Raw genomic sequence first — 27262 nt, forward strand, 5'->3', positions numbered from 1 at the left:
ACGCTGTCCATCAGAATTTCAGTAGCGATACTCTGAAGGAGTGGAAGAAAAGCAGTGCAGGCTAGATACTCTGAGCTCTAGCATATTTTTATGCAACGCAGTCTCTGCTTGGGACCACGTGCCCTGGATCTGGAGAGAGTCCAGGGGTGCACCCACCCCAACTTGGATGCCTCTGTCATTAGGGTGTTTGATGTGGGTAGTTAGTGAAATGAAATACCTTGGCAGACATTTAGAAAGTCTGTACATCAAGGAAGAAATGAAAGTACCTCCTGAGAAATTTCTACAGGGAAATCCATGCTGGGCTGCTCAATTAGTACACCTCTAAAAACCTTAGCAAAACTCAGGGAGGTCGAAGGGAGAACCATGAATAAGTACTAGACACAAACAGTAGACAATATATAACCCATAAAGTGGAGGCAGACTCACTGGGTGAGACTGAAGACAAGATAATATGATTCATTGTGGCAAATCTCTTGAGGAAGATACACCCTTGCTGAACTGGAATCTAAATCACTGTCTAGAAAAATGTTCCTTTATACTCCTTCTCAGAAGAGGAATATTGACCGAGACACCAAAGTGGTGCCTGGAATCCTTCAGTAAGTGCAATGCCTCATCCATTCTGAAGTTAAAAAAAAAAAAAAAAAAAAAAGGCCCTCAAAAGGCAAATCTTCAACAGTGCTGTGAACTTCTGTAGGAATTCCTGACAACCACAAAAACGTTGTTCTCAGTCACCTCACCACAGTGGCCATTGACCAGGCTGCAGCGTCAGAAGCATCCAGAGAGGCCTGCAGAGCTGTCTTTGCCCTAACAGTGAAGTCTCTCCCACAGTAGTAAAACCTTGCCCCATTACAGTAAGTTATATTTAGTCAATAAAGCAGGACAATTGACTATCTGAAATTGCAAAGAAGCAGATGAATAAACTCCCGCACCCCACCTGCCCCCTCCCCGCCCCCAGCAGATCCATCGTCTTAGGTTCTTTGTCCTTGAGGTTTCACCTAGGCAGATCAGGCAACTTAGATTTTTTGTGAACTGCTGTTACAACCAACAAACCAGGTATCAGGTGCATAAAAAGGTTATTCAAATGCCTCAGGTGGTACCTGGTATCTGCAATCTGCCTTCCTGGTCGTGCCCAAGATGGATGCTGGAGCCTGGCATAAATCCTTAGGGGGTTCAAGAATGCCTTTATTAATCAGCATAGCTAACTGACCTTGGGATATCAGGTATAAAACATCAAAGAATTTATGAGCTCTTTCCTTGACACCTTCCAGGTGGATCTTTATCCTTTTAAGGCGATCCTGGAAAGGTGCTGGTGTCCACCATCCTTTCAAGGAGGTCCTGGATAGCCCTGAAGTTGATATAGTCAATGTATTTGCCCAATGAGAAATTAATGGGATGACTGAGGGTCCCTAGCATGATCACTGGAAGAGTAGACTTTACCCTGGACCTCATGCAGCTGAATGAGGAGCCAATGAAAGAGAATCATGATTCCATGAAGACCAAACAGGCCAGGTTTGTGTCCCATAAGGTAAGGGCTTGTAAGTGCCATACAGGTGGGAACCAGGGAATATGAGACTTTTTTGGAGCATGAGATCTATGACAAGAAGGATTTCCTTCAAGGGCACTCTCAGGTCACTTAGTCAAAGGTGAAAACCTCCTAGGAGAATGACTCTGACTACTATGCAAAGATGAGAATGCAAATGAATAAAATTCTTCTAATGCAGAAGATTCTTGAAGCGTAGAAACTGGAAGACCCTTAGATTTCACATGAAAGATAGCCATCAGTACCAGCAAAGTTGGGCACAGATATTTTTATCTTCAATACCTTAGGCTCTGATACTGGCAGAGCTCTGCATACTGCAGACAAAGGAGAACCATCCAGCAACGGACTTCGATTCCAAAATAACTAAGGTACACAAGTTATGAAAATACAGTCTCAGCAGGCAAGGGAGGTGGTATCACATGACAACCAGTACCGATGCCAGCGTCCCAGAAGTGGTTATGTCTGTATATGGTACCGAGGAAGTGATGGTCCCCAAAAGTACAGGATGCGTCACTGAGGCTAAGGAACATGATTCCCTAGACTTAGACTCACAGTACTGATGTGGTTTCATAGAAGCCTGGTTATATAAGGCTTATGAAGACTGTCTTCTTGGCCAATACTGAGGACGGTCATTGATGCTGGGATGTGCCTGGAGATCTTTGTTCCTTCCTCCCTTGGGTAACAGGAGACACTGACTGACCTGAAGAGGGCTGATGAAACTCAGTGTTTGCTAACAGCATGAGGGCACTTAGAGCCAGAAGACTTCTTATATCCCAAGGTGGCATCTCTTTTAGCCAGGGCACTTGTTGAAAATGTTTTCAAAGCAAGAGACCACTGCTGAGGGTGTACCCCAGAGTCAGACACACTCCACATAGATTTTTTTCCATCAGGAACAATTTCGAATGAGCATCAGGAATCCTCTGTGAACACTTGGAAAAAAAAATTACAGATGGCATAGGGAAAGAGATGTGAACCTCCCCTAAACAAAACGCACACTTTGACTTTGCATCGTTAGCAGGCTCAACAGTCTTGCAGGCAAGGAAGATTTTAAAGCCAGGAGACCTGCTCATCACCATCAGACCTAGTCCGTAGTACCGAGGTGTAAACAATAAGAAAATATTTTTGTTTTTTATATAAACCAATGACCAAATATAACTTATCTGAAGCTAACCTACTAGACTAAATAATGCTAAAAAAACCCCATAACTAGCTATACTACAGGGTAACCAGGAGGACACTGAGGCTCCAACTTGCTACCATGGGCAGTGAGAAGAACTGAGTGTCAGTTGGGGGTGCTCTGCCTTTTATACCCTCGCTGTGGAGGGCGTGAGGGGATACAGGGTGCATGTGTAGCCCCAAGAGACACTGCTGGAAAAAGATTGTTCTCTGGACTTTAGCGTATGGATATTATGCTGGCATAACCACATGGTATATACCACATATATGACTGTGACACTCTCCTCAGGGAACCCAGAACCGTAAGTCACTGGGTCACCCGTCCGCCTCAGCAAGAGCTTTGCTGCTACTAAACTGTATGTCACTCCAGACTGTACGCCTTGCTAGCAAACTCCTTGAGTCAGTCAAAACCTTGCCTTGCGCATAACAACCAGCAAACCCAGTTACCGAGTTCCCCAGAGACATCTCCCTGCAGTGTCCAGTCCTTCTCACTGGATACCCACAGATATTAAGTTTTCTGCCTCCAAAGAGACAGAGCACACACCAGCCTGTTAGTTTAGCTGAGGACTCCCACTTTACTTCAACAGAACATCAAGAAGGTTTTGTAATAAAACAAGAATAAGCGTAGTAATAAAGAAACAGATTTAAGTGATATCAGGCAAGAATACAAGAGATAGAAAAGGGTTACAAACAAAAACAACATGTTTTTTAGTGCCTAAAACTTAATTCTAGCAAGCTATATCTTTCCCTAAAAGAGTTTCACACTTACAGCAAGCCAGTAGCAGCTCCTGCCCTACAGGCCAAGAGGATCCACCATTCACAGGCTCAAAGGGTGCTCTGTTCCCTATGTCCCCTAAGTGATCGATAACTCAGGGGTTCCCTCAAAGGTTCACTGGACTATAAAAAGAAGGGAAATATATTCCTGTGAAGTATGTCCCCAGATAAAGTTTTTCTCCCCTGCTGCTTTTGAAGACACCACACTGTCTCCATACTCCTCTGGTCCATTTGTTTCTCCAGTTGGTTTAATTACTTTGGGCTTCTCTAAACTTACCAGGGGATCGACGTGCAGCGATCGATGCATCGGTGGTTGATTTAGTGACCACAGATCACTCTCTCATCAACTCCTGTACTCCACCGGATCGAGAAGAGTGCGGGAGTCAACGGGAGAACATCTCCTGTTGACATTGCATAATGTGGACCCCGCGGTAAGCAGATCTAAGCTACGTTGATTTGAGTTACGCTAGTCACATAACTCAAATTGCGTAGCTTAGATCAAATTTCCCCTCTAGCATAGACAAGGCCTTTGTTTACCTTAGATGTAAATGTGCTTCCACTATCTGTTGCCTCCCCTTGCTCAATCTGCATTGGAGAGACAGGCAATGGGTAAAACAACATTCCTTTGTCTAGGGCAGACTTGTGTCCACTAGCTCCAAAACATACTTTACAAACATTTCTAGCACACATACAGAATTCTTTATACATAACCTGTACATACACCCATGATGATATTAATGATCCGTGTGACAACAGTTTTATAGGATACCATACAAGATACTGTTTTGCTAGATATTCTATTCTGAAAATGGTGGGTTGAATGTGCTGGCATAAAAGGGTTCATTCCCTTGGTAGAGCAACACATGGAAGTAGGCGTGTCTGAAATCGAGGGTGGTGTAACTGTCTCCAGGTTCCAAAAAGGGAAAAACAGACACGCGAGTGACCATGTGAAATTTTTTTGAGATAGTTGTGGAGCTGACACAGGTCTAAGATAGGTCTGAGACTCCCCTTTGCTTTTGGGATTAGGAAATAATGGGAGCAGAAACCCTTCCTCTTAAATTCTGTGGAACCTCCTCTATGGTTCCCACGTGAGGGGAGAGACTGAACCTGTTGGACCACAAGTTCTTCGTGAGAGGGGTAGAAATAAACTGGCGGGTGTATCCCTCTTCTTAGTACTCAACACCCAACGGCCTGTGGTGATATGGGACCAAGCACTGAGGAAATGGGAAAGGTGTTTGTAAACAAAGAAAAAGCAGAGTCTGGCATTCTCGGAACTGGTATGGCACCCTTTGAGTGAACTTAATAACACTAAATTATTTACAATAAAATACAAGAGAACACAGTCATAGTATTTGCAGAAGCAAGAGTAGCAGTTCCAGGGACCGTCACAGGCAGCAAGAAGGAACTGAGGGGGACTCAGGGTTGGCTGGCCCTTTATACTGGTACCAGTGCCGCATGGTAAGAAGAGTGTGCTCAAGCAGCCCCGTCAGGTACCATCGAGGGGAACATTTCCGCTGACAGCATGCAGGGTGCATGCACACCAAGAGTGGAATGCACATGTGCAATCACTCAAAGAAGAGCTTTTAAATGTACTTGACAAATGTAAAGGGAAATTTTAACTTGCCTTTTTTTTGTATGTTCTGTTCTTATTCTCCAACCAATCATCCATCTGTTCCTCAATCTCTTCAATAGAAGCTCCATGATCATATGATGGTATATATGCATTGGATTCTGAAGCAGTATACATAGGGAATTCAGACTTTGGTTTCTTGACTTTAGGTTTCTTCTCCTCTACAAAAATAAAGAGAAATGATCATGATTTAGAGGTGTTCCTAGTCGCTCCATGGTTAATGTTGAGTTGAGCTTTTCAGTTCAAAAGGGGATTCAATTTTTTTTTTTTATTAGGGAGAAGGAAGACAAATGTTTGTCATAACCAAAACTGCACAGCATAATGTTTTATTCTTCTACAAAGAAACAAGTAAATACACATTGGGCTAGATCCTTGGACTCACTTCGAGCAGCAGCTGGAAAGTTGCCCTAAATGGATAGCTGGCGTTTCCCCCGGCAGTGTAAAGTCAGCACTACACCATCCAATATCCTTGCCTTGTGTAGAGGACATGTCAACACAGGACCAGATGATCTCAGGAATGGATGAGGCAGAAAGATCTCAAAAGTCACTTTTGCCTTCCCCCTTTCCTCAAATGTGCTGAACAAAGTATATGTTTTTGAGCTCATGTCTAGTTCCTCCCACCCCCTAGATTCTTCTTATTTACAAATATCTTTGTTTTAACATTTGGAAGTTTAGGCAGATCTAGATCTCAGGCCTTATTTTCAGAGGTGCTGAGCACCTTCAGACTCAGTTGGCCTTCAAATGGGATTACGTGCTCAGCCTCTCTGAAAAACAGACCCACAAAACAACATCTCAAAAGCAGACCCTTACAATTCTGAATTTCAGAAACCCTGTGGTGTAAACTCCCCAAAACAGGAGAGAAACCAACTACCATATACCGCCAGAGTGTGACTTGGTAGTTACTCAAACTCTAAGTAAATTGAGTTCCCAACTGAGAAAACTGACAGCTGGCTAGTCCTGGGAAGCCTAAGGCTACTCAGTCTGGTGACCACTGAACTGGAGTTATAAATCACCTCTTTAATATCAGGATTTAGACCAAGGAACTATCCATGGTCACAAAGACATCCCTTACCATGAGGACGATCTACATGTATACTATTGGTTCAATGAAAAATCACCTTTAAGTCTACAAATAAAGCTGCACTTTGGAATTGTGTTGTATCTTTCTTCTGGTATCCTTGTAACAAGTTAGGTTGCTAGGAAAACCACATGAATTTAAATGGAGAAATCAGAAAATTCAAATGTTACAATATTTACAGCTCTGTAAGTAAAAAAACAGCTACATATAATTACATAAATAATAGAAACAAACTTTCTTTAAACCACATTTTTACAAACATCTACTTCATGGAGGATTTAATAATTATATTTGACACTTAAAAACATGAAGTGAGGTGAAAAAAGGTTTAAAATATAGTGAGAAGTGCTAACAGGAACCATGCACAGGTGTCAATAGAATAAGTTAAAATTCTGCACAGAGATTTCCCTGGTAGGATAATATTTACTTATCAAGAAATTACCTTTTCACACTTTGTATCTTCTCTAGCAATGCCGCATGTTAATGAGACCTCCACGCTGCATTCTCTCCTATTTGCAAGTTATATGGAATTCCCCCTTGCACTGGTTCTAGTTTGAGCCCCCAGAGAATATTACACAATTTCAGCAGTAAAGCAGATAGACATGAGGGTAAATTAGCAATTAGATCATGAAAAACAGGCAGCATAAAACAGCTATTGCTAATCTGCATGAGATGCATTTACTCAATTAGGTTGATGGAAATGTTATTATGAACTCAGTAGTCCACTGACGGTCTTTAAAATTAAGAAGGAAAGGGACAATTGAAATGTACATTTGGGGATTTTACTACCTTTATATACTAATTCTGAAGTATACAGTGAACTTAACTTTAAAAGATTTTTTGTTTTGCATGTAACCATTGGAGAATTCGTATTACGAAACATTCTGACTTTAGTAACACGCTGGATATGTCTATGCTCTGTAATGTTGTGTGTCTATACTCTTGAATGTTGTAAACCTTCAAACACATTCATTTATTTTTAAAATATAAGATGGACAACACATGGTTAGCCAGTAACAGCTCTGTTCAGTATCATTGGCCCAATTAAGGTTGTGTCAAATTCCACCACAAACTCTACTAATCACAGTTTCATAACTAATACCCCCTTGCCTCTCTCTGCACTCAGTACTCAGGAGAAAAATGCTGAAAAAAGTTTATTCACCATTTTTAAAATAATATAAACACAGGATCGCTAACCACTATAATTTTAATGTTTTCTTACTTGAATTTGCCCTTCTAGCACCATAAACTAGTCCTTTTAAACAAAACAGTAAAAGTTGTTAATTGATATGCTCTAGGTCATCATTCAAATGAAACAAAATGATAATACATTCTAATATCATAAAGTTACTGATAAACACTGATTGCAGTGTTCACATTTTCATACTACAATTTGCTACATGAAGTATAAAGCTGGTCCACTTTGTGACTGGCACCCTATACCTACTGAACAGCAGAATGATCTTTGCACTCCAGGCTTTGGGGAGATGGTAACAAATTATGCTGAATCATCTCTGCTGATTTTAGAAAACTCAGACCATGGGCAAATGGGACTGTAGTACAAATTTCTAAGGGTTTTCCCTATGTGTACTCTATGCCCCACAATGGTTGCTGGCTTTTAGTACACATGCCAAAATACAAAACTGTATAGAGAAGCGTTATACTCAATTCAAACACACACATTTTAGCTTCTTTTGAAAACAAGTTTTAAAAGTTTGGTTATGATCAAAAAAGGAATTAAAAAAGGGAATATCATCCAGTCTCAATATTAAAATATGCATGCTAGTTATTTATTGCTTTCATTTTGTATTTAAAAGAGCAGAGGGATCTGGTACCCTAAGGTTCCAATTTCAACAGTGTCACAACTCTGCACCCAAAGTTTGCATCTACATTTTCATAGGTGCAAGTAACTGTGGGTGCATTTTATAGTACACAGAAATCAACCACATAAGCACTATAAACTATACCTGCAATTATATGCAGACACAATAATACACACAGGCTCACAACCTGAGGCCACTTCTGAAAACATACCTTAACATAAACAAAGTCTTTACTTTTGAGTTTCTTTGCCTATACTGTTAAACAACATTTCTTTCAATTTACATTTTATTAGATACAATCTTTTTAATAAACCTATAACAAAATTATCAAACTCAGAAGTACTTTTGATACAACAGCAAAACTATTTGCCAAATTAATGTAATTCAGCGCACAAATATTTGATTCTGACTAATCACATAGTTATGTTCATACATGGACATAACTGTATCCAATTTAAATGAGAGCACAGGTTAAGTGAAATTCAAAAGTCATATCACAGAAGACTTTCACTAGACAGACAGCAAAAATAACTTGCAAAATAAATTTCAGAACAATGAAAGCATATTTTCCCATTCATCTTCTACAGTAGGTATCTTATAATAAATTACATTGATTGTGTATTAAGACAGTATTAAAAACTCACTCTGAAGTGTTTCAAGTTCAGCTCTAGCCAGGGCATCTTCTCTCGCCTTCATTTTTGTTTCTTTATATTCTACATATAATCGTCTGGCATCCTTTAAGAAAATGTTGCAATGACATTAGCATCCTTTATATAAACAAGTTTGTTGCAATGGCACTGTTTTAAATTATTTCACTTTAAATTCTTTTAAAAAAGCAAATGAAATATATTCACTCATTCCACTTGAGACAGCAATTTTCAAGTGACAGGAATGACTTGCCTTGAACTTAGAATTTCTGTGTTAATTCCATATTTGATAATGCTGAGGTTAAAGTTTACTATACGCAACTTAAAAAGAAACAACGAAGAAAAAACACCTTCAGAAGGGTATTTTAAATGGTCCTATACTTGAGAAGTCAGTGCATCCCTAATTAGCTCTTTACGGGGCCATGCACCCATTTTGCTCACCCCAACAATCTGGAAGTTCAAGTAGCAAGAAGTTCATCACTACACAGATATCTGAAAATAATTTTTTAATTAAAGCTGCCATTTCTTTTTCTACTGCAGAGCAGTGGACATCTTGCTATAAAATCATTTATGATGTCAGCAAAGGTGAGATCCAATATACAAGACCTTACCAAAAAATCCTTTTTAATAATGCTTTAAAAATTGTGAAAAAGGCATCAACAGTTAAGCATAAATATCAAACATTAAACATTTTTTAATGGTTTTCACTAGCCTTACTCCTAGAAACCAGTTTATCAGATTTACATTAGAAAGTCATAGCACTTTTAAGAATAAAATTTGTGACAAGACAGCTATGGGCAGAAATATCCTCAGGAATAATAATCTTCTAATAGATTTAAATTAATTCATGATGAGAAAGGCTGTCTATTTTAGCTTTTAAGATTTCTGGGTTGAGATAAGCAAGGGAGAGTTTTCCTAAAATGATGTCCCGTTAATGGAATTAAAGTTGCACTCCTATTTATGCACTCAACCAGTAACAAGGACTAAAATACGTAAGTGTTGGAATGGAAGTTGTTGCAACTGCATTTATTAACCTTAGACGTGCACAACATTCCTTCTATCACATCAAAATTAGTTACATTAAGTAAACTTAATTTTATTTGGGTTATTGCCTTAAATAACAATTATACCTTTATTAACCTATTAATACCAAAATGAACTAATTACTTATTCCTTTATACATTAGCAATCAGTTTTTCAGTTTCTTTTTGTAAACATTCTCACTATTTGATTTTGGCTATTTCTGTACCAGGAAATATTTTTAAAATATTTTTTAAAGTTTATTTGCATTGTGATGGCATAGACTTCATCAGAAAACAATTGTTTTATTAGCAATAAAAACAATTTTAATAAAATAACTATTAAAAACTGTGTTAAGCAGTCATTTTCTGTTTGCACCCTACATTCCCACTGTAGGCAGCTATACAAAAAAAATGTTGTCCACCACACAGATGCTACATGCAATAAATTATTATTATATGCATTGTGTTAGCACCTAGAGGCCCCAACCCATCAATCAAACCTACACACTGTACACACACATACTGGAAAGATGATCCGTGCGCCAAAGAGTTTACAATCTTGGTCATGATTAAAAAAACGACCCACCCAAAATATTTTTTTTAAAAACCCTTATGCTTGTCTTTTATTCACTATGAGGAATCCCCATTATAGGAAATGGGACTACTCAGAGGGCTGGCTTCTCATCTGCATTGCACTTTAGACACTTACGTTTTGGGGCTATCCAGCCCTGATACGTGTGAGAGCTGCTGCAGAGTGAGGGGGAAATCAGGAACAAGATGACTATGTCACCCCTGCCAGTTTTATGCCAGAAAAGATATTCCCCTGTGCAGCGGATATACTCCACTGGGTATTTCCATTTTTCATTACGTGGACACAGTGTACCAGAGAATGTGGTCTGCACAATTTAAGCACATGCTTCAATCTTCATAGGATAAGGGCCTGTACATGTGTGTATGCATGTGATACAGGCTGGCTATCATTTACAGCAGGCATCTTGAACAAGACAGCAACTCCTTTAAAAGAGTAAAGGGACTTCCTATTTTCTACACCAAATCACTGAAAAATTAGGATCTATACTGTTTTCATCTCTTCAGTTAAAACTGAAATTTGGAATCCCCACTTACACACAAGAAGTTTTCCTTGTTTTTATGTGGTTATTTATACCTTTAACCAGAATAATCACCAAAAATAAAACTCTTAATCTTCCTCTGCTATGAATTTTGGAGAAATTCAGATTACATTGAATACATAGATTTTTGGCTTACAGATATCAAGATGCTTTTGTTTAAAGCTATGATTTTAAAGAGGATACAGTCATCCCACATTTCTGATTTAGCACTGAAAACCAATATTTGATGCTAAATTCTAGTGCAAAATCCATTATTGCTTGTGGGACCCCCAGACAGCAGGCACTAGGGGGTAACTGTCAATCTCTCTAGTGTGTCAATCATGGAACAATTGGAACAGCGGCTCAGATGAAAATGAGAGACAAGAGCAGAAAAACAAAGAAAACTAGTCAGAAGCAGATAAAGCAACAGCAATACTAAATTTGAAGTATCTATATAAAGTGGGTAAGTTAAAGTTAAAGCATTGCTCAGGTTAAAAGATATCAAACAAGTACTGGACTGTATGTATATTATTTCATTAAACACCATTTATTTTTGTATGATCAGAATATCAGCCTTAATGTGAAGAACGAACACTATGGCCGCACATCTTGTAAAAAAAAGAACATGCATAGATCTGTGCAAAAAGACAGAAATCAGAAAAGTAACTCATTTAAAATATTTATAGGGCTACTTCTGCCCTCAAACGTGAGCATTTGGCTCTCCAGGTTCAATAAGAGCTAAAAAGATGCTTCTGAGGGCAAAATTTGCCTATATATGTCTATACAGCTATATCTGTATATAGATATATATAGATGGCCCAAAAAAGTTAGTGAAATTGAAAATGAAACAGGAAAATATGTAGACTTACAAAAAGGTTTAGAAATAGGGAGACTCACTAGGAAAAAAATTAAAAGGGAGAACAAATTATACCAAGTAATTTACTTAAACCAGTAACTGTTCCTACAACTTTGTAATCATATCAGACACTTATGTTTGAATATAAGCTCTCTCCCTCACCAACATATTTTTGCTACTGTCCAATCCTGCAGTTAACTTATTGCCATATTCCTTTAGTTATGGTTGAAATGTCATTTCCATCATCAATCCTCATGTTTAGGCTCTTAGTTTTCCAAGATGTTTTGGGGTTCAATTTTATCATACTATGATCATTTTCAGGCCAAACTGATGGGGATTATTCTACAAAATTCTGAAAATGTAAATATAAAAAAATACCATTTGCCTACCCTCCAATTTGGACAAGTCAGACTTCTAAGCACATTTTTGAAAAGACACTTTCTTTTGCATTCAAGTAGTTCAAAATATATCTACATCTACATTTCATTCTTGGTATGTGCTCAGTCCTCACAAAGAATTAAAGAGAAGCCTAAGCAACAAAATTTGGATCTGGATCAAAGTCCAGATTTCCAAAGAAAAACAAGTAGTTTGGAAATGTTCTGCCTAATGGGAACAGTTTGGGTACACCTTAATAGGAACAAGTGTTTTCCTCCTGTTTGAAGGAATTTGCTTGAGAAATAGAAGCATTTGAAAAGAATACCAAGATAGTTATATATTACACTTTCCTTAACTATGTATCAAAGTCGTGACATGTAGACTCCCAGCTATGCTGTGTGTGTTTATACTCCTGTATAAACACAGGTACAGTTTTACAGATATATACATAACAACTTTAATTTGATTGGCTGATTTTTCAAACAACTGTATTAAAGAAAAAAGTTATTAGACCATTAATCTGTCAGTTTTACGTTTTAAAAATCCAAGAAACTTCAAGGCAAAAATAGTTTAATGTAATATAATGGTCCATGTTTTATCACACAGAAGCATGGATATATGAAGTTAGGGTTTTCACAGCTCTGCCACACTATATACAGTGTTGCCAGCTATCAATAAATTTACAGATCGGATGAATGGAACCATCCTTTACAAAATGTGCTCAGTGCTATGGTGCCAGGTACTATAAAAGCTCTTGATAGAGAAGGGCAACAAAATTAATCCTCACTTAAGGTTTTTTGTTTGTTTGTTTTTTTTGGGGGGGGGGGCGGTTAATAAAGGAAAACTACCATTTTGTTTACAGTGGAGTTTTTTTGATGCTGGGATTAATATACGGAATTGGGGATTTCAATCAGTTGTTTTGACCAATCTTTGCTGTTCTGGTTCTCTTCATCTAGCCCTCGTTGATCTCCCCTCATTTCCCTCACAAGGAGGACAGACCAAAGAAAACACCACAAGGGCTGGAAAAGGGGAGACTTGCCTCATGGAACCAGGTGTGATTCCAGGCACATTCCATGATAAAATCAGATTCTCATTTGCTCTGGTCCCGTATAAGTGGACACGGCCCTTTTTTTAAAATTTAAGGATGATAGGTCTGAAAATACTGTCAGTCCAGCACTCCCCCCACTCTCACAGACTAGCAACCCAACTGGACATATGTAATTAAACCATTAAACTGTGTTTTCTGTACATCAGTATTGCTGTTAACCAAATATGCAAATTGTAAAGGAAGTGTAATATTTATGTATAGTACCTTAAATGGTCATCTCCATATTTTTGGATGGTTAGAGTTATTTGGTTTTTTAATTGTAATATTCTTATGTAGTTTGTATGAGAGTTATAAACAATCCCAGAAACAATCCTAAGTATAATACTTAATTTTTTGTGTGAGAGGCTATGAAGAAAGGGTCAAGTTAGAGCTACTTGAAAAAAACAACCTTGGATTTGCCCATTTTTGTATAACTACCACCAGCAACCATCATGTGGCAAAAACACTCTTTCATTGCATTAAATAATCCTGACATCAGTGTGTTGTCAGGGTAACAAATGGGATGTCAAAAATTTAGATCTACATGATCAAAAACGAGAAAACGAGCTAACTCAGGCCAAACTTACATCGGTATAACTACGTCGCCCGGGGTGTAAAAAAATCCACACCCCCGAGCATTATAATTATACTGACCTAACCCCCAGTAGACAGTGCTATGTCGACGGGGGGAAGTGCTTCACCTATCAACATTGCTACTGCCTCGCATGGAGGTGGATTATCTATGCCAATGGGAGAAGCTCTCCCATTAGTGAAGTAGCATCTTCATTGCAGCGCTACAGCAGTGCAGTTGCGCCGCTTCAGCACTACGTTACACAAGCCTTAAGAGAAAAAACTCTTATGTACCAGTTTGCCTTTAAACAATCGTTGCATAAAAATGAGAGAGGACAAAATGGATGTTTTAACCTTCAGACTACAGTAAACTGCAGATAAGTATCTTCTTTTTAATGAGTCTCTTTCTTCCGATAACTTTTGTTCCACCCCAATTACCTTCTGCTCCTTCCCCAAAGTATAAGCCACTTATTTCCTCAAGTGGATATCACAGGCTATCCACTTAGAACAGGCCAAATGATTCTTGCTCACCTTCCACAGTCCCTAGTTTACCTCCAATGCTCCTTTTGCCTGCCACCTTCTGAGCCACTTAATCTCAGCTTTGAACTCCAGCTGCAACCCAAACCCTCCACTGCTGGTTCCCCTAAAACAGTGGTTCCCAAACTCGTTCCGCTGCTTGTGCAGGGAAAGCCTCTGGCGGGCCGGGCCGGTTTGTTTACCTGCCGCATCCGCAGGTTCAGCCGATCACGGCTCCCTGTGGTCGCGGTTCGCTGCTCCAGGCCAATGGGAGCTGCTGGAAGCGGCGACCAGTAGGTCCCTTGGCCTGCGCCGCTTCCAGCAGCTCCCATTGGCCTGGAGCAGCGAACTGCCACCACTGGGAGCCGTAATCGGCTGAACCTGCAGAAGCGGCAGGTAAACAAACCAGCCCGGCCCACCACTTTCCCTGCACAAACAGCGGAACAAGTTTGGGAACCACTGCCCTAAAAGGTTGAAATTGGTTCCAGGTAGGCCAGATTCACTAGTGTGCACTCAATACACTTGCAGAAGGCCCCCCAAAAAACAAAAACCAGGGCAGCACTGAGAACCTGTCCGTCAGGTTACACCACCACTCACTCAAATTTGTCCTGACAGAGGGGCAGCTGAGAAGCGTGGGGCCATGTAAGTGCACAGCAGGCACTGGAAGTGAGCAGAGCTGTGGAGCCGGGTTTTGGAGGAACCACGCTATCCTAGGAAAAGAGCAGAGTGCAGAGCTGCAGGGCACCAGTGAGTGGCCAGGAAGGTCATGGGAGTGAGGAGCTGGGGCAAGTTGTTGATAGCCTATGTACTGAATGGGAAGTGTTGGGGAGCTGCAGAGTGAGGGGCTGAAGGAGAGTTGGCAATGTTGGGGGTCAGTGAGCTTGGGAGCTGCGATGTTGGGGGCTGCTGGTGGAGGTAAATTGTTGGGGGTTGTAGTGAGCAAAATACATGTCAAGGCTCCTGGGATGTGTATGGGGTATATATGGGATAGAAGGGGCATTTGGGGGTCTGTGTGAGGTGGGTTATTTATGTGGCAGCGGCACTTTAAATAAAGTGGAGATCCCACAATTTCCATAGGGCACAGGGCCCCAAAATTCTTTAGTGTGGGCCTGGTTTCGGGCAGGATAAATGGGAACCCATTCCACCACACATCCTGCCCTGCCCTATCCTATCTTGCAGAACCTAGGAACTCTTCTTACTAAGTGCAGTGCTTCAGTACTGTCATCCTAAACCCCTGGAAAACTAGGAAGCTCCTGGTTGTCATCCCCCTATGAATTAAATAGTTTTCTGTGGGTTAAATCTTGTGCTTGAAAGTTTCCTCTACAAAAGTTCCTCTTTTTGTGTGTGTTATTTAAATATTACAGATATAATATCAAATATAACACACGAACATATGAAGTAAAATGTAATAAACAAAGAAAAGTTTGATTAGACCACAAAACAAAGGAAACATTAAAAATGGCCTTGCCAAAGATGAAATGCTTTTGGTAGAGATTTTTGAGATCAATGAGATACTGCCAACCTGTTCTGGGAAGAACTGGACCATCTTTAAAAAGCTGTTCAAATGCAGTGAAAAATTTCTCCTGGATTTTTCTTTTAATTCAACACTGCATTGACTAGAAATTAAACATCTCTTGCTCACTGCTTTGAATCTAGTCCAGGCTAGTAACTAAGTGTAATTAACTATCATACATGGTCTACATAAAATAAATTAGTGGCCATTTTTATTCTGTCTACTCTGAAATGGACTAAAGGTTTGTATCCCAAAAGTCTCCATCATTATTGGAAATCTTGTTGACAATCTCAATAGGTTACACTCAGCGCAAATATGAATGGAGACTGAAGGACTCCTCACCATTGGAAAATCACTAGAAGGTTTTCCAACAACCTATTGATGGAAATATGCATGAAGCTTGTATCATTATTCTGCAGATAATAGGAGAATTTAATTTTCTTAACAAGAGTCCATTTCTGGAGAAATCAGACAAAAATGCTTCCTGCTTCATTACAGCAAGGCCAGCAGCGATATGACAATTTAACTAACAAAAATGTTTCCTAGGGCTGTGCTGGCATAAATAAAGTTAATGCAAAATGAAGACCAACACTAATTTTTAAGCTTCCACTACAAGTAATATGGAAGATGGGCAAAGAATACTTGTTTGTTTGTTTTTTAAAAAAAGTAGCTTAATAGAGAACACCTTTATTTTCAGTTATCTAAAAGCAACTATGAGTATAAAAGCGTAGTTAGCGAGGACCTTTAAGAAATAGCAAAACAGTTTCCTTAAGTTGTATGTCTTCATCTACGGAGAGAAACCCTCAGTCACCTTTTTGTTAAAAGCTAGTCTATTCACAGATAAGTCTGCTTTTGTACCACACAAAGATAATTAAAATCTGCAATTAACAAAAGTCTGTGCTCTGAATTACACCCTTGATTTGGACTGCGATACTCACACACTATTAAGCAGTTTCATTCTTTTGTTTACAAGCTTGACTTTTCAATCCCCAGGTTGTGGCTGGGGGGATGGGGGGGAGAGAAGAGAGGGAGCAGGAGAGTGGGATTGTTTTGTTTCTGTTTATTTTTAAGAGGGAAAAAATAAGCCACCTACAGCCTTCCTTCATTCCTCTTTATTCACCTGAAAGAGTAAATAAAAATGGGCCTAACAACAACATGTATCCTATTTATGTGTCTCCTACCTAAACCATTTATTGTACTCTGTGCCTACAGTACAAATCATACATTTTAATACAGTACAAATTACACTGAACTATACAAGTTAATGCTTAACTGTTTCACACTACATTCACAAAAAATATTTGTCCTAGAATATCAACGTTGTTACATCACTTCTTTCAACAAGCTCCCTTTCTACAAGAATTTTTTAAAATGTACTTTGTTTTCTTCACTTTCCCCTCCCCTAAATTTAACTAACCTCAGAGGCACAACTATGAAAATCCATCTTGTTCCTCTTCCTCCTCTTGAATCATGCTCCCAAATAATTAAAAATAAAAGATTCCTTGTATAATTCAGTTTTGAAAGTTCTACATTTTTTTCCACACATCCCTCTCCCATTTTTCTTTTTACTCCATGGTGCAAAAAAGCAGAGCAAGATAAAATGACACAGGCCATTCCGAGGACATGCAAACAAAGCATTTTTCTCAAGTAAAGGCCCACCTTAATTATTTTAAGTGCTTCCTTCTCTGATTTGATATTTTTGAGGGAGGGGGAGGGGAGGAAGACATTCAGTTGGATAAATGAGAATTAGACATGTGTAGCATCTTTGCAATCTGAATCATCTAAGTGGCCAGAACTATGGCAAGTAGGACATTAACATGCCCTATCATCTCATAAGTAAATATTTTTGAGAGCAAATACTAGACAAACTATTTTGTAACCTTAACTATAATTTTGCTTTCACTTTTTTTTTTAAAGCCTCTTTTGGGGATAAAGCTTTCTGGTATCAAGCAAAAAATGATGTATTTTTTAAGTTTGATGAAAATCTGTTCAGCTAGTTGTAATATGTAAGGCTTAAAGGTGAAGAAAGTGAGTGGGATGGGCAAACTTTTGCCACTAAGATATTGCTACAGCTTTCTCTCCTATGCACACTTCATTCAAATAGGGATGGAGCTTTTAAACTTAGCCTATAAATATGATTAATTATGGAGTATCACTGGCCACGTTTGAGAATAGCTTGTTGGATAATAAAGTTACATGATTGAAGAAAAGTAATTTGGGCATGCTTAATAGACATCCAAGATTTTTTTTTAACATAGTCTAATGACAATACACCATGATTGCTCCTAGAAAAAGGATTAGAGAAATTGTAAATGAAGAAAATAATCAAAATGATAAGATGTGCTACTGTCCTGTTAACCAATACAGGAAATTGTCAACAAATAGCAGCAACAATCTGTGAATTCACTCCTCCCCCAACTCGTTCACCAAAATGAGGAATGAACTTAAAAGTCCAACTGTGACTGGGAAGTGATCATTGTTTTCTTTAAAACAAGAAAATTAACTAAAAACTACTTTAGTACAATATCAAGACACACCATTAATTTTTTAAAAAAATAAGGAAATACAAGCAGTTAAGATGTCTACAACTAACATTCAAGAGAAGTTATCCTTGAACAAGTCATTAAAAATGGTAATCCTGAGATCCATGTTTATTGTCTCTGACTTCCTTAGTAAGTTTATTCTGCTAACAGATAAAACAATTAGTTGTTTTGCCTTCTTGCTTGTTTAATATGCTACTCCTGTAAAATCAACTGCATGGAAGTGAAACCTAGGTTTTATCTGCATGGAAACAGTTCCAGCAGTGGTGCCTTAGTTAATAATTATGTTAGTGATGTGTAAGCCAAAATCTAACTCAGCTTTCTTCCCCTGATTCATAGCAACTCTACAGTATTAGAGAAACAAATAAATAATAAATAATAATAATAAATAAAAATGCAACCATCTTAAATTTTAATCACTAAAGCAGATATGACCAAAAACACAGGGCGTAAAAATCTGTTATGCAAGATATTTTTTCTTCTCCATAGACACTTTTCTGACTATGACGACACTAAGTTGGTGATGTTAGATAATTTGTGTACCTTACAATATGCTTTTAACAAATAAATCTATTGTTATATACTTAAAGTAGAAGAAAATACTATAATCAGACAGGCTGAACAAATTTAAGTTCCTATGCCAATGTTAATTTTTGCCTTTCCTGATTTTTCCCCTCCTCCAAAGTACTAACTGTACAACCTTAACCTTCCATTGACAGGTTTTTGCATATGAATGAAATTTTAAAAAACCTTCTGAGTCATTAGAAAAAAAATTAGTGGATTAATTTGAGGAAAAAGGTGGATATCACTTGCCAGTGAAAAGGGTAAAATTAAAATTACTCCACGTAAAAAAACACCCTCAATTTATTTCCCTGTTTCTTATTAAATGTGAACTAGGTATTAATATACAATATATTACACAAATACTGTTTATTTTATATACATTTAAGCTATAATTAAATGTTACCATTTACAGCTTATTTCCACACACTACTACTTCTCCTAAAATACATGTAATTTTCACCCTCCTTTTCTATTTATCTTGAACAGTTCTTAACATCTTGCCTGTTTATAAATCAGAGTGCAGATTAATGAGAGAACTACAATTAGAATTGTAGGGTATATTACACAAAATATTCATTTTACCAATATATATTCATATTTAGATGAACTTTTAAACAATAGCCTTAAAATAATAATTTATCTGTATAAGAAAAGTGCTTCTGAAGACAGAAAAATCATGTGAACAAGCAACACTGTGTGTGATCACAGCATAATGAAATCAGCAAAATAATCCTATAAAAAAAAGTGGGGTGCAAATTGTATTTTTACCTGCAACAGCTGAGGTAACGCTTTTACAGTAAGACAGAACCAAATTCCCAGCTTGCATGGAAGCAAATCACGCCACTGTGGTTTTTCCAATGTTCTACAGCAAAGAAAATGTATTTTAAATATTAAAAGTACATTTTCATTCTTATTACACAATATACCTCTTTACAAAAGTCAGCAAACTCTCCTACAGCCTCAAACTAGAAATGTAAAATTCAAAATGCTTATTAATCCATTTTGAAAGTGCATAAACATTAATACAAAATATTCATTATGAATATTGAAGCCATTAAAAAGCATATAACAAACCAAAGAATCAAGACTAGATTTAGACGATGTGCTTCTATTAATTGTTATATTTTTAATCTTCTTTTAACAGGACTTTTCTTCATTTACACAAAATAAATTCTTAAGCCTTAAGTGATCATTTCAGCTAAAAAAGACTAACCATAACCAAAGTGTTCACAAGTGCTGACAACTAGATATGAAGACAGTAGCATAAATAAACCAATACATAAAAATTAATGTCATTTGCAGTTCACTGAAGCATTACTCACTGATGTCATCAGAATAGAAGATAGGCAGAATAGTCTCTGATCTCCATCCTGCATTGATCCAGTTCATGCCCCTGCTGTGTGAACTATTTAAACCCTTTATTTCTTTCTATAAATCAATAGAAGAAATGGTGGTATCTTTTGGAGTATACTGGATGTCACTTCCCTATGTTGTTTCTTAACTAAAGAGCAGTGTCAGAATCCTTTACTAATGCTTTTGTTTCGACGTGAACCGAACAATAACCAAACATTAAAGAACCTCCAAAATTTCAGCAGTTACCAGAGCAATATGTTAAAAGACTCAGTAACGGTGAATTTGTTAGTTTACATTTTTAACCTAATTTAAATCTTCAGTGGAAAAGCTTGTAATAAACTTCTTGCAAAAATTGTTTTATAAACCAGAAGCACCCTTCTGCAAATAAACTATACTTTATACATTCTTTGCTTTACAATTACTTTTGATTTTCCACATAACGACACTTCATATTACAAACCCAAACCAATGCCTCCCTGAATATTTATAAACAGCAATCATAGTGCACATTGCCAGCCTTGCTACATTCTCATAAATTTAAAAGATTATTTTTCGGTGTGGTCACACCACATACAAGCATACAGGCTGAGTGTGTAAAATATTTGATCAATTTCTTTAATATCTGAAGTAGAGATTTGACAAAATTATTTAATTATGAAAATACACTAGTAACTGTTCCCACCTTTCGTTTTTGTCAGCAGCACCAAGTTTTACTTCATCTGTACTCCTACCTCCTGTCTTTTTCTTCTTGTCTCTCTTTTTTTTGCTAAGCAGTTCATCCTTAATGTAGAAAGAATTATGGTTACAATTATCATTAACATGTACTCTATGAATGTTACTGGAACTCTTCTGTGAAGGATAAACATTAGAGTAGCATTTATGCAAATATATCTAGGGTCCTACATGATTAAGTAAAATCATCTATCTTTAACAATAACTGTTGCCATGGCATCCAGTCCTTAAACACACATGAAGTCCAGCTCTGTCAGTCATGTGTATCTCCATAGCAATCAAAGTTTTCTAAGAGGAGAAAGCATTCAACTTGCCTCCTTTTTCATTCATCAACTTTAATAATGTAGCTTGGAAAATAAAAAGTAAATAGATGCTAATGTGTGAATACTGTTCAATTTATTTTTTTTAAGAGTATAAACAAAAATTTATTGCTTTCTATGTTACGTTCGCTTATACCATCAACTTAAAGCTTCCAAAGATATATAGGGGTGCGGAGTGGGGGGGGGGGGGAAGAGAATAAATACTAAAAAAATGATTTAGCTTTGACTGCTTATCTAATGGACCAGAGAACATTTATCAGGTTTTACTTGGGAAAAAACCTCCACTAAGAACAGGAAAAGCCAAAGTGAGTATGAATTCTAAAAATCAAGACCAGACACACCCAACACTTGTGAAGACCAAAAGCACGACCATGGAAGGACATGTTTCTGCTTCAACAGATGGTAGAGAAAGTGTCTGCTGTCTTTCTTTCCTCTGATAACTAGAAAAAAAACCATCTTGTTCACTAATTATCATCAGTGACTGTATAAGATATTAAAATTTTACATGTCACATTCATATAAAAATTATTTCATTTTGACTTTTGAATCTAGAACATATAACTAGTTAATAAAATCTTTGCTACTAATACAACTAACGATTTTAAATACCAGAAAACTAATTTTAATGGTAAAAGACATAGTAAAATCCTTATTATTTGGAAACTTCTGCAAGAATTTCAGATAAACTAATGATTGTAGTGCATTTGATTTATTACCAATACTTACCAGCTGTTTTTCCAGGTAGATTGACCAAACCACAGCATAATGACCCACTGTGAGAATAATGAACAAGAGTAATGCCAGCTCAGCATTGCTCATTTTTCTCACCCGCCTGTAGTAGAATACAGGCTGTCGCCAATCTGGTAGTCCATTGATCAGAATATCATCATACCTACAGTAGCAAATATAACAGGCTTTCATGGAGAGTTTAAAATGAAATAAACCAACTCACTTCATGTTGAAGACAGAAATTACCACAACACCACAAAATAAAATAAAAATAATAATGTAACTTTTTTGGAATACCAGGGGACAGACAGAATTCAGAGCGGTATGATGTGGAAATGTTTTCCATCTCTTGCAGAAAAGGTGGTAAACTCTACTATTCCTGCAGCACCCCCATCTGATTCTCTTATGAAACAGGACTTGCTGTAAAATGGGACATATGTTCTACATGCCTATCAATCAATGGTCAGGTCCCCAGGATGCAAGTGAACAACAAGAGAAATAATGGAAATGTGAGAACCCAAGGAACAAAGTTTCAATTACTTAAGTGTTTTACTAATTAAAAACCTGAATAATGAGGTAAAATATCTGCCTCTTGATTTTCTTTCTGGTGTTATATCAACTTCCACTACAGAGTAAAATGCATGTGTAATTTAATAAACCTTCTAGCTAGGTGCACCTCCTAATTAAACTCTTGCTTATGAAGCTAGAAATCAAGGTTCACCGGATCCAAGCAACTTTGTTTATTTCTAAAGAATGCTATTGAAAAGTTAACCTGCTCACATTAAAAACTGTTCAATTTATTTTAAGGCTATTCACTTTTATTAATGTAACCATGTCCTTACAAAAGTCATTTGAATAAAAGTCAGTTTATTTTTCCACATTTACTCCTTGAAGTACTTTAACATAAATAGTCTTTGCCTGTTAATTTATTTAATGTACTTCAATACTGGCTTACATAACCATGCAAAAATTAAATTTAAGATACCTAACCAAAAATGTTAAGAGGAAAAACAGAGGAAAAAAGCTATAATATAAAACTTGAAATAGTACATTCAAGAAACACAACCTGTTAATCTTAAACTGAACACAATTCATTACATATTCTAATCACACCATTTCTAGAATTAAATCTGCACTGAAAGGCCTAATTTGGTGCAACACATTGACCAAAATATTTTAATTAAAAATATTCTGAGTTAGTCGCAGGCCTAATTACAGGAATAGAAATAGGGCCTATATTGTCATGCAGGTCAGTAGAACTCAGTAGTAGGTTTTTCTCAAGTAAATTGACCGATCCACGAATAATAGCGCAGCTGCTAAACTGCCAGTCTTGACATGTAAATCAATTTAAATGCAACAACTGCAGTAGCTACTTTGATAGTTATTAAATTGATACCTTGGAGATGTACTAAGAAATTTAAAAAAAACCAAAGATTTATTGCTGGCAACTTTTTTTTTTTAAGTGGAAAAACACTGGTCTTAAGTGCAAAATATATTTAACTCAAAAAATCTAGAAAATTTGACTTCTGATAAATGACCATTTATTTGTTCAAGGCAGGAGACATTATTAGTAATTTAGTCAGAAAAAGATTTAAAGCACAATATTCTGCTGACTTCTATGGTTACATACTAAAAAAGATGTATACCATGAAACTGTCTTCATATACATTTTCATAATTTTATAAGATTAATATCTAGAAATGTAAATTCTGATTTTACGATAACTTTTTTCTTCCTTCACAATAAATCAATATAAGACTTGAGGCAATAACCTATCTGTGTGTGTGTATATATATAAAAAAAACAAAAAAAAACAAAACAAAAACAAAAACCTACTCAGCACTTAGTTTAGGAAATGACATTTTAAACTTAAACTACTAAAGGATGGAAAACTACATATTTCAAGAGCAAACCAAATAAACACAGCCACTTTACCACTTGTTTAATCTAAAAATCATAATGCATTCTAGTCCTACTGAATAGTTTAGAGTTGAAATACAAGAAAAATAGTTTGCAAGCAAAATGATTCTATTCAATTAAGACAGTGGATAATTTGACTTCAGAAAAAAAGGTTGCTAATAAAATGTTATGTTTGCGTGCGCCATTAATTTAAAGCTCTCAAAGACACATGGGGGTGAAGGGAAAAGGATAAGTCTTTTTGTACATTACTATTAATTTACTAAATATTTTTCTTTCCGATACAGTGGGACAAGTTAATTACTAAACTTAAGTTATGTGCTAGAGGGGAAAAACAAATAAGTTATGATAAAATAATGCTGTTAAATATTTGTTTTTCAGTATTGTTCTGAATATCAACAATGCAGTCTTATCTTCACAATATATAAATCCTATTTAACACAAACCAAATTTAAGACAGCAGAATTTCATGCATTAAACACTCTAAACAATACACAGTATTTACTTGGCTATGTCTAGTGTTCTGAACAACAGTCTCCGAGGATTATGTCTTAGAATCAATGCTCTATTGATTTTACTATCAATGAACATTATGGCTCACACGACTGGCCATTTTAAAGGAAGATAGCTTCTATTATAAAACACTTTTTAGAATATATACTGTTGAAAGATAAATCACTGCTTTCTATAGTAATTAAGCATTGCATTTGAAAAATAAAGCTATCATGATGATTTTTAGGGTTACAAGTGAACAATGATCCCAGAGTTACTCAAAAGCCTCCCATAATTTGTAATTTTGTTTTCCACATTTAAGACATCGTTTAATTAAGAAGCACACACATTACTCAGTAAAGTACTTATTTGCAAAAAAAAAAAAAAAAAAAAAAATAGTAGTTATGAAGGATAGTCATTCAAAGCATGTGCAGCATATTCAAAATTGTATTACAAAGCATTCTTCCTTTATCAACCTATTTTAAATTACTACTCCTTACCTCTCCTTCCCACAAAATTTCATTTGATCTATCTGTACTATTTTTTTCCTCTCCGCAGATGTATGCAAGTACACATAATGCAACTTATATATGGCATATGAGAGTGCCCAGTTGTTTTGTGTGCTTTGAAATAATCAGCAATTAATAGTGGGAAATAAATAATACCAGGAAGTAACTGAATCACAGGACAAGAAAGTAAACCTCATAATGAAAATAAAACTTTTATTAAAAATATTAATTTAAAATTTAGTACCACCATTAAGAACCAGGTGTGAAAGTGTAATAATTTCACCTACCTATAATGATTCATGTTGTTTTTAGAACTCTCTAGAATTTACTGTAGTGCAAGAAAATCAATTAATTTTGGTAGCTAATTTCAACATTACAGTATAATTATTTTACAATCATATAAAATGTTTACCATTTTTTTAAAGCCCAGGAAACTTCACGTTTCACACATTACTTCAGAGATCTGGTGTAGCTTACAAAAAGGACAATAAAACAAGTCTGAAGTAATGAGATCTTATAATTTAAAATCTAAATCTTAGAAAAAGCACCACTGAAGTTTTTTCCCCCCATAAACTATCAAATGCAACATGTAATGCAAATATGGTCAAGAACACTTTATATTTTCCATATGCTATGTGTAAAGTCAGTCAATTACACAAAAAAGTGCTAAGGTATACTCATTTAGTGTTAGAAGGATGCTTATTTTGATTCAGACACTAATGCTTGCTGTAATGAAAATCACAATGTTACAGAAAGTGGGGTGTACAAACCAAAAGCTAGTTAAAAACATTAAGGTTTAAATGTATTGTTAAGACATTTGCTTAGATGTAGTGAATGGAAAAAAGTCTGTTCAAAATTACACATTCTCTTTACAAATTAAAACCAAAGTAATGACTATTAGCAAGTTTAGCTTGTAATTTTACCCAATAAAAATCTTACTGGGTGAAATTCACTCCAGCACAGAAAGCCTATGCAAGATCCTATCTAGCACATAACACTTATGTGGATTAATTTACATCAAGGGCTCTGTGCACTGTACTACTGTATATACAGCACGTATCTAAAGTAAATAATATTTTATTGCATAACACGCACATTTAAATTACTATTAAAATCAAAAAAGGAAAATATGAAGTGTTAATATGCTAAAGTAGTACATTCTACTGGCAAGAGTGAACCTTTCTGAAAAAGAAACAGGGTTTTTATTTATTGTTCTTATAAAAAATTACCATCATTACAAAACCCAAACTTAATTTCCCCAATACTAATTTCTTCCTACTGTTACTCACACCTTCTTGTCAACTGTCTGTAATGGACCACTCTCTTACCACTTCAAAAGTTATTTTTCCACCCTTGCTATCCTGCTGTTAATTGATTTATCTCATTAGACTGACCTCACACTTGGTAAAGCAATCCCCATCCTTTCATGTATTTATACCTGCTCCTGTATTTTCACTCCATACACCGGATGAAGTGGGTTCTAGCCCACAAAAGCTTATGCCCAAATAAATCTGTTAGTCTCAAAGGTGCCACAAGGACTCCTTGTTTTCACTACTAAATCTTAATACTGGAAGGCACGTTTATTCTCCAAAATGAAAAAGAATAAAAATATAAATTATGCCTAACTCCATGTGTTAAAGTAAAATAATTTATTTTTAATCTGCTAAAAGGAGTTACTCCACTGATTTGGTCTGTGAAGTGTAATTATTGTTTCTGTATACACACAATCATTGTCCCAGACATGCAGGAAGAAAGACAAGATGCAAGGGGTGAGGTTTAATTAGGCCACAACTTCATTAACTTAACTCATCTGGGAACTACCTGGCAGTAACTCATACAGTGCAGGTCATCATTGCTTCTTCAATTTTTTCCACCTGATTGAGGGCTGCCATCAGCCCTCACCGATACCTGGTCTTAGCCCATTGCTGGGACCTGACCACCTTCCCCTTCCATGTGGCTTAAAGGGCTGAGGAAAGGGGGTTGGTCCCACTGTACCAGACATTAGAAACCCCAAACCCATTCCCCAGCTACTTTAGGGGATACCATCCCCTAACATGCACTACTGCTTTCGGTTTATCAGTGAACCAGACTTCCTATGGAACAAGTACCAGCACCGGACACCTGTCACCTGCTAAATTCTGACAGGCCAAGAGGTACAGTTCAAGCTATCTGACCAGGTCCTGAGTTGCTGTGGGGAAGCAAAAAAATCCACAGATTGCCAGCCAATCTGATGACATTGAGGGAAAAATTCCTTTCCAGCCCCCCAAAAGGCAACTAGTGTAATGCCCACAGAAGACCAAAAAAACCACCACCACCACCTCCTATGCTAATCGTAGGGCTAGGTCGGGGGAGTTGCTAAGAGAGAGGGATCAGCTAGAGTGACACTACTT

The 27262-nt window shown here is 36.8% G+C and overlaps 1 protein-coding gene across 1 annotated transcript in view; it reads right to left on the reverse strand.

Moving 5' to 3' along the window:
* DNAJC1 (DnaJ heat shock protein family (Hsp40) member C1) overlaps nucleotides 1-27262 on the reverse strand; it is a 193285-nt gene that overhangs the window by 77541 nt on the left and 88482 nt on the right. Inside the window, exons 4-8 of the mRNA XM_074943406.1 lie at nucleotides 21952-22117; nucleotides 20856-20953; nucleotides 19589-19682; nucleotides 8666-8756; nucleotides 5115-5281 (exon numbers count right to left, since the gene is read on the reverse strand). Of these exons, the coding sequence (XP_074799507.1) occupies nucleotides 5115-5281; nucleotides 8666-8756; nucleotides 19589-19682; nucleotides 20856-20953; nucleotides 21952-22117 (616 nt within the window). The remainder of the gene's footprint in view (nucleotides 1-5114; nucleotides 5282-8665; nucleotides 8757-19588; nucleotides 19683-20855; nucleotides 20954-21951; nucleotides 22118-27262) is intronic.

Source organism: Natator depressus, chromosome 2 (assembly GCF_965152275.1).
Source record: "Natator depressus isolate rNatDep1 chromosome 2, rNatDep2.hap1, whole genome shotgun sequence".
Taxonomy (NCBI): Eukaryota; Metazoa; Chordata; order Testudines; family Cheloniidae; genus Natator; species Natator depressus.